The 9,583-nt window shown below is 33.4% G+C and overlaps 1 protein-coding gene across 1 annotated transcript; it reads left to right on the top strand.

The window, feature by feature from the left end:
• The first annotated feature begins 1,147 nt into the window (after positions 1–1,147).
• On the top strand, positions 1,148–3,307 carry LOC120198836 (copper transport protein ATX1-like). The gene is made up of 3 exons (XM_039200092.1): positions 1,148–1,257; positions 1,896–1,971; positions 2,995–3,307. Exons 1-3 carry the CDS (start codon positions 1,249–1,251, stop codon positions 3,150–3,152), a joined length of 243 nt encoding a protein of 80 aa, XP_039056023.1. The 5' UTR covers positions 1,148–1,248; the 3' UTR covers positions 3,153–3,307.
• The last annotated feature ends 6,276 nt before the right edge of the window (positions 3,308–9,583 follow it).

Below are 9,583 nucleotides of genomic sequence, written 5' to 3'. Positions count from 1 at the left end.
AGATTTTTCTACTAAAAAATGATGCCCATAACATGGTGCATCGGTGCACTATCAAGGTGCATCGATACCCCTTCATTAAATTCAAATAAACTAGCTGTTGTATCCTTCGTGCATGGATGCACAGCAGGATGCATCGATGCACAGCCTTGATGCATCGATGCACAGAAGGATGCATCGATGCACAGAAAGATGCATCGATGCACAGAAGGATGCATCGATGCACTAATTGCATTCGGTGTTTGAGTGTATGGATGCACTGCATGGTGCATCGATGCACTGGTGCAGGTGCATGGATGCATGGATGCACTGCAGGGGTGCATGGATGCACTTTGACACCCTTTAGCATTTTCGCTCAAATCTGAATTTAATGGACTTTGAATTATTTTTAAAACTTTGAATAAATTCAATTAAGCCCAAAAACATTTTGTAAATTCAATTCAAGTCCAAAAACCATTTTGCCTTAAATTGTTATATCAAAACATAGTTCAACAGATCACTAACAAACTGTAAATCAGAATTAAGCGACGTGAAAATATCATCCACGAACGCAAATCGCGCATTCAAATTCAATATGATGGTCCAAAGCAAGAAGATCAACATAATAACAAATAAACGTCATCTTAATTAGTTGTGACAATATCAAATTCAACCCTGAAAAAAGAAAAACAACGACCAAATAACCAAAAACATGTCATAAAAGCAAATAAAAATGTGCCATAAAGACAGAAGAATGCGTATGATAAAAGCAAAATTATTAAAAATGAAAAAATAAAAAAATAAATATACACTATAATAAAGGAAAGAAAAAATAATAGATACCGACGGTCGACGACTATCACCAAAATTAATGTCGGTGTTGATTCTAAAAATGAAGAAGAAAGAGAGAAATAACAATTTATTTTTAATAAAATGTCATTATCACACGTTATAATAATAGGTCAATTTAAAATAAATACATAATCAAATAAAATATATATAAAAAGAAAACAAAGTTACTAATACTTGTGTGATAAAATATTTTAAATTTATTAATTTGTTCCTTCTTATAAATAAAAAATAAATGTTAAATAATAAAACTTAAATATATTGTAAATTTCATATAAATAAAGCAACGGGAAGAATAAAATTGAAAAGCGCGTGGCGATCACCACAATTATTTTATAAATTTCGACCTTGCTGCTTCATACCAACGCTAAACAATATCTTCTCCTTCCTCTTCCTCTGTTTATTTTTCCAAAGCTAAAAGCCATGTCTCAGGTACCTTTTTCCTTTTCTTGGCTGAATATTTATTTATTTTTGTTTGGAATATTTGCTGGGTTTAATTTCTTTATTGTTTCTGTAAATTTATTTTTTTGTTGTTTCCCTTTTGACTTTGCTACAGCTCAATTCGAAGTTGTTATTCATCATATCAAATTTTGATTTATTTGTATTTGGGTTTCAAAGATAAAGGGGAAAATGGTTAGCTAAAACTTAAAAAAAAAAGGAATTCGAATGATTTGGTATTGATACTTTGGAGATGGAGATTGATGTATTTAGATTTTTTTTTTCACTTTTAGCCTAAACAGTGCAAAAAGGGAAAAAAAGGTAAGCTGTTGTATTTAAACAATATTTATTGTTAGCAGGAGGACGGGTTTTACATGAGTATGTTGGTAGTTTAGAAAATTTGATGTAGTTAATGTCAGTGACAGAGAAAGTATTTTAGGTTGGGGGATGAAATTATAAATTTAAGAGATGAAAATATATTATTAATAAAAAATATAAAAAGTATATCTAAAATAGACGAAACATTAAAAATTTTAGGGGCGACCGTCCCCTCGGCATCACTGGTTCATAGTTGTTAATTGCTGAGCTGGGTCAACTTAACTGGGTATTCATTGGTTCATTGCAATCTGCAGACTGTTGTTCTCAAGGTTGGTATGTCATGCCAGGGATGTGTTGGAGCTGTGAAGAGAGTTCTGGGAAAAATGGAAGGTTTGTTTTAAGTTTTAACCCTCTTTTTCTGTAGTCATCACCTTTGGTGTTCAATTTATCTTAGACTAAGTTTCACAAACACTAGTGTCAAGCATCTTACTATATGTCATCCAAATTCTCCGTTTTCCATTAAGTACTCATGGTGTACATCCTTGTTTGATCATATTATGATCTTTCAATTCAAAACAAAAAAAGATACACATGTAGGATACGTATTTGTATTTGATTCATGCTCATCAACAAGTCCGAGTAACATATAGATATTGCCTCCCACTTCCCGAAGAAGAAGAAAAGGAAAGAGAAGAGGTGTTGGACTCAGGGACAGGAAGCAATTTCATTTTTAGTGGATACTGATTTATGATGGCATAGTTTGGTATAATAATAAAAAAATATCCTTAATATTTGATTAAATAGTCGTTTTGATTTTTATTCATTTTTTTAGCACTTTAGTCTTAATGTCTTATTAAATAGTCGCTTGTCATTGATATGTGTTGAGTCTTGTATTTCCAAAGTGACGATGTAGCACATGTCATGTGCATACAAGTGATAACGTGACACATGTTGCTTGTTCAAAGTGATGATGTGATGCATGTCGGATGTTAATAAGCGATGACATGACATATGTCAAATGTACGTAAGTGATGACATGACATATGACACATCATCATTTTGGATAAGACTTATCACATCAGCAACAAGTATTGATTGTTCGTCAATTAACGATTTGTATTCAATTATGGGCATTTTATCTCAAAACAAAATGTTGGAGTAAAATACTTTAAAAAAATAAAAAAGATAATATAAACCAAAATGATTATTTTACCAAATGTTTAACATTACGCAAGATAATGTGTTGCATTCATCATCTTTCCATAATAAGGGATTATAGGAAATCATACTCCCATCTAATGATATATGCCAATTCTTACTTTTTAGCAGGAGATGAGCCATCATAATCAATTGCAGTTATTTTATTTGGTTTGATATGGTTAACTAATATATAAGCCATGAAACACATTACAGGTGTAGAATCATATGACATAGATTTGGAGCAGCAGAAAGTGACTGTGAAGGGCAACATCCAGCCCGATGCCGTTCTGCAGACCGTGTCGAAGACCGGAAAGAAAACTGCCTTCTGGGAAGCCGAAGCAAAGCCCACGGAGGCTGTTGCTGCGGCGTAATCTGTTTCCGGGTTTGCTTGATGGATCGCTGTGCAATATTAGCTTTGTTAAAACTTACTGCAGTTTGTATGGATTGTAGAACATGTATACTTACTTCCCTTTAACATGGAAGCTAAAATAAGTTGATGGGTGCTTTTCATTTTGCTTTCTCGTGACACCTTCCTGTGATATCCCCCTACTACTTAAAAGCTAAAAGCTATATTTTCATTTGCCATTGTTCACCGCTGCAGGGTGAGCAAACTCGACTCGACTAAAAAAATTGATATTTTTATTTGACTAGTAATTATATAAACTCGACTAAAAAAAATCAATTTTGAATCTTATAAAACAAAACTTGAATAGTAATGCGAAATTTTTAGTAATGACTTGATTAATTTTCAAGTTTGAGTGAAGTTTTTCAACTTTGTATAATATATGTATATCACATATAAAAAAATATAAAGAAATATATACATATTGTATATGGTTATAGATATTTACGATCAAATTGAAACAAAAATTCGAGTAGTTCGACTCGACTTAAATTTTATAAATTCCACTCAAATATAAAGAAATATATACGTATTGTATATGGTTATAGATACTTACAATCAAATTGAAACAAAAATTCTAGTAGTTCAACTCGACTTAAATTTTATAAATTCCACTCAAATATATTATAATAAAATATTAAAATTATGTAATTCTTGTAATTTTAAAATAAAAATATATAATATTATTTATTCTGAAATTATATATCAACTATTTAATTTAAAAGATATTATCAATAACAGGTTTTAGATTTTTAAACATTTTAAATTTACTTCGGAAACAAAAATACATTACCTCTTACATTTGAAATGAAATTTAAATTTAATATATAGATTAGGGGTGGAGATATGTTGGGTTAGGTTTTTGGCCAATCGACTCGACCCGAAAAATCTGTATCATTCACTCGAAATCTGACATGAGTTTAAGGCGACTTCATCTGATCCAAAAGCCCGCTTTTAAAGATAAAACCCATATTTGACTCCATCTAACCTGAAATAAATATAATTATGATTTTTTAATTTTATTTAATAAAATAAGGATCTAACTGTAACACCCCAATTTAGGGGCTAAATTTAAGTAAATATAAATTGGTGGATTTAATTGGTATTTTGAAAGAAATGATGGATTAAATTGTAAAATTTCAAAGTTGGCAGACCGTTTTAAGAAGTACAGAAAGTTTAGTGACTAAACTCATGGTTTACCCATTTTTATTATGAGTTGAATTATAAATCCCCATTCCCGTATGTTTTCTGGAAAATTTTCCAGTTTTTCCCCTTCATCAACCCTCCTTTGAACTCCGATCTACTCGTCGTCCGACCTCTGATCGACGAACCGAAACCACCATCGTGTTCGTTGTCGACCGAGGAACAAAACCCTTCAAACCTTTCGTTATGAATCGTCGCCGTTCGTCGTTAGTTTCAGTCGGAAGTATCGTCGGTAATAACTCGATTTCAGTTGATTTTTTGTCGATTCACAACGATCCGGTCATCCGTTTACGACACCTCCCGCACCATCGTGATCCTTGCATCGTTCTGAGTCTGCCGCTATCATCCTTGGTCTCCGTCGACGGCGGCGCGTGAGGGGTGAAGCGATCAAAGTTTCCGATTTGTTGAAATCGAGCTCTCCACCGTTCAAAATTGTGAACCGAGCTTTGTAAGTATATCAGAATCACTCAAAATAATTTTTAAGAAATTTTTCGTGATTTTTAGGCAGCCGGAAGAGGCCCCACGCGCTGCCACTGCGCGTGGGGATAGTCCAAATGACCGGTTTGACCGGTTTTGGAGCAGATTTGACCGGTTACAACCCGACCCGACCTGTTGACCCGACCCGACTTGTTGACCCGACCCGACCCGACCCGTTGACCGTTGACCAGCGTTGATCACAGTTAACCAAAACTTTGACCGGCTTTGACCGGGAATTAAACGACCTTTGACTTTGACCGAGTATACATATCCTGACATTTTTCGACGTTCCAAATCCAATTCCATAGTTCGTTTTTCGAAATTCGGACTCGAAGGCCTCGAAATTGGCAGTCAAACCCGTTGACTTTGATTTTGACTGAAAATTCCAAATTTTCGAAAAGTCATATTTTATGCTTTCGACGTCCTGAATCCGAATCCGAAGTCTGTTTCGCCAAATTCAAACCTGTTAACCTATTTTTCACTGATTTATCATCTGATTCGATCCGTTTTTCAGAATTAAGCTCCGTTTTTATGTAATTTCTGTTGATATGGATCCGAGGAAATATTGTAAGATGAATTGAAGATCAAAGGTATTCAAATGGAATTTTTATGGTCGATCAATATTGCACAAAAATCGAGGTAATACTTTACTACCTCTTTATGCTTTATGGAACATGTGAATATTGATAAATGTATGAATAAGATAATGTTGGTCTCATTTGTATAGTTATTGAATTCTTACTCTCGATCCGAACACAGTAGAAATTTGCAACTGATTATGGTTCAGATGATTAATATAGGAGATTGAGAGATTGTTAGAATTAAGTTACAAGTTTTGTGATTAGTGATAAATGAATCAACCTTGGATTTGTAACTTATATGTTATATCAACAAGGGTTAAATATTAAAGATACTTGGATGAGAAATTATGGGAATACTCTGGTTGGGTAAAATTACAAAAATACCCTTATATTGTAAGATGACAAGAATTGTCCCTGGAAGTTGGTTAATAACTCTGAAAAGATATATTGATCCAGTAAAAATTACTGATGTGCATAAGAAATGTTAGCTTTTCTTAGAAAATGCGGATAACCGGTTTTTAACCCCATGAGGGTTTGAGCAAGATGCTAGAAGTCTGTTAAGGAATCATTTCAAGATCAGAGAATATTTGGGAAAGCAATTAACCATAGGATCTTTAAATTATAATTATTTTCGTTAAGAGCTAATATCGAAATTATCTAGTTAAGAAATTACGAAAATGCCCTTGAGAGGTAAAATAGCCTGAGTTGACCCTGAATAATAAAGTACTTTGAGAATTCGTACTTAACTCAATTAAGTACGGATTAAATTGTTAAGATCTTGTCTTTGTACAAAAAAATTCATGATATTCTGGTTGTAAAATATGAGAAGGCACTTGACTCAAAAATATCCGAGTTATAAGTAAATACCTGAAGAACATTTTATCGGAGGGTGCTCTTTTATCAGAATTGTTCGAAGGGACTGAAATAGATGATAAATTGGAATTAAATAATAAGACCGGATAGGGATGGCAAAAAAATCCGAACCCGACGGGGAAAACCGAAAACCGAATTAAACGGGGATGGGGAAAAACCGTTTATGCTAAACGGGGATGGGGAAAACCGTGTATGCTAAACGGGGACGGGGACAGATTTGGTAATCCTCGCCCCGATTACCCGATTACCCGGCCCGATACCCGACCCGATAAATATTAAAAATAATTATTATATATATATAATATTAATAAATTTAATTTAAATTAAAAAATATATATAATATTTATACATTTAATTTAAATTATATATATACCCGGCCCGATACCTGACCCGATACCCGTTTAAATAATCGTTTATGCTAAACGGGGATACCCGTTTCCCCGTTGTTTTCCCCGATGACCCGATAGGGATCCCCGTTTAAATCCCCACGGTTTTTTAAGCAGGGACAAGTATGGGTTTTTTTAAACGGGGACGAGGGGACCAATACCCGGCCCATTGCCATCCCTAAGACCGAATGGAAGGAAAATATTGAAATACTGTAGATCTGTAAAATGACCAAAATACTCTTGTAATGAAAATGACTCAAGAATATCACCAAGCTCAGGAATGATTGGATATATTCGAGCTCTGAAATGAATGGAATAAAACGGAGCACCAGAATTACCAAAATACCCTTATGACCTAGACTAAGTAGATGTTTTAAATTAATTAAGGAATCCTAGTAAATATGGGTGTTGTATTACCCTTCAAAGTTATGGAACACAACTTAAGTGAGCCGATCAACCTTAATGATATGTCAGTACCTGAATGACATAGATATTATTTGAACACGTGTTCGTCTTCTCAAGTTTGGTTCGATGATAATTTTGGAAGTATTCAGCTCAGCAACTCTAGATCGCATTCAGTACTAAGAATTTTATATTTGTTCGACAAATCAACCATGAAGACCGAACTGAAATGAAAGGAAGTACAATATGTATCCGAAATTCAAAAACGTCCGGAACTACTCTGGAAAATTCCGAAGTAGTTGGAATAGACTTGACTGCTAAATGAACTAGGTAACCTCAAGGACTGAGGATTAAGTGAGAGATTGGAATAAGCCTGAAAACTCGGATGAACTTACGTGATGTATCATCCTTATGGATTATGACCCACAAATCAAGTACGCCAGTATTTTCTGATATAGTTGAAACATGGAAATGAAATAAAAACCATTAGAATATATGTTAGTCTCCTTAAGATTTGTTCAGTGATGACTCAGAATGTGATTTATGGATAAGAATATTTGGTATTAAAGAGTAAATACCCTGAAAGGTTAATGAATTTGACAAGTATTAGTTATGGGAGTTATTTATCTGGAGTGTTCGATAATCTGATCAATCGATATAGATTGTAAAGGTCCTGGATCTTCGTTATTCCTTATCAGCTCAAATCACTCTGGTCATGTATGAAAACATAAGTAACTCATATACAAAGGATTTTGAATACCCTTCTGATTACTTAGAGCTCCCGATAAATGTCCGAATAAGATGATCATGATAAGCATATTATGATTAACTGATGATTTTGTCAGTTAACAAACTCTTCTAATAGTGATTCTAATTCTCGACATTCTATCGGAAGATTTGTGTTTCTCTGTCCGATAAGATTATCCTGTATCTCTAAATAATATCTGGAAACTCTAGTGTGTTCCCTACTTCTATGAATATTTTATCTAATTTCTGATTTGAATTCTGTTTTGACATCTGATCTGAAATCTGTTCTGATTCCTAACTTGGATTCTGTTCTGATATCTGATATGAATTATGTTTTGATTTTGATATCTCCGTTTACCGATAGAGAAATGTTTTATCTGGGGGTTTATTGTTGGAGGAAGATTGTTTACAGACTCCTCGGCTTTGTGCTCAGGGTCTAAATGGCATGTGCGGTTGGGTGTATGGTTCTGGGGAACCTACACATTGATGATGTGAACGGATGGGGGTATGTATATATATATATATATGTTTTAAAAGATATGTATCTTTTTACTGGTTTTACGGGAATACACTAGAAAACCTATTCTGATCTCCTGAATCTAGACATCCGAAATATTTCCATCTGAACTGAATACTATCTATTACTACCTGCGATATCAATGGACCTCAACTCAGCCTAAAGATCTGTAAATGTCTGAACCGATAAGGAAATATATGTTTATCTGTATCTGTACCTTCTTCAGCATCATCTGGTAGTTCTGTATTACTGAGCTTTCCTACGCTCACTCTATTACTCAACATTGCAGGTTAAAAGAATTGTACAAGTGCAACTATCGTCATCAGTAATGGAGTTCTCCCGGTGCTGTTTGAAGAGTACGGTATATTTGATTAGGGGGCATGTAATTGTATTTTGTTTTATATGTGAGTTTGAAAATTTGTTTTAATTCTACATATCGATTAATGATTTTATGAGTTTACATGTTTTGATAAAAAAAAGTTTTAAATTTTCCGCTATTTATACAGTGGGTCGCTCCGGTGGCCCTAATGTGACAATCCAGATCGGATCGGGTTACCCGCATCGGTCTGGGGGGTTACACTAACTAAAAAAATAATACAGAGAGGAATATTATTACAATTATCTATAAAGATATAAGGTATAATTATATTATTTTTCGAGTCGAGTCGGATATTTTTTACTCTAAAATCGAAATCTACCCGACCCGAACTAATCCTCTAAGAAACTCGACCCGACTCAAACCTGGATTTTTTTAAAAATCCGACCTAAAAATATCGAATTGGAAGACATCGGGTTCAAATCCCGTGCCCATCCCTAATATAGATATTAATGTTATTGTAAAATTATATGATGTAGAGATAATATTACTATATAAAATTTTGGAATTATTGCATAAAAAGTAATATTATCTATATAAATTGTTATATAAAAATAATATTCAAAACAAATTCTTAAAAATGTTCATTTCTTATTAAATTTTATTATCATATAAGTACATAAATTAGTCTGTATATAATAATAAGAATATAAATAATTTAATTTTTAAATTAAAGTAAATATTTGAATTTTTATTCATTTTTAATAAAAATACGGAAATAAATCATTAATCCAAAAGAATTGGCGCCAGGATAAGTTTTGTGAATCACTCTTCTAGGGTTTTTACAAGCTCCCCTTAAACCCCACACTAATTTCTTCTTGGCTTTCAATGGCATGA

The sequence above is a fragment of the Hibiscus syriacus genome, unplaced genomic scaffold (genome assembly GCF_006381635.1).
Source record: "Hibiscus syriacus cultivar Baekdansim isolate YM2019G1 unplaced genomic scaffold, ASM638163v2 tig00000340_pilon, whole genome shotgun sequence".
Classification (NCBI taxonomy): Eukaryota; Viridiplantae; Streptophyta; class Magnoliopsida; order Malvales; family Malvaceae; genus Hibiscus; species Hibiscus syriacus.
This window is presented reverse-complemented; position numbering and strand designations above follow the sequence as displayed.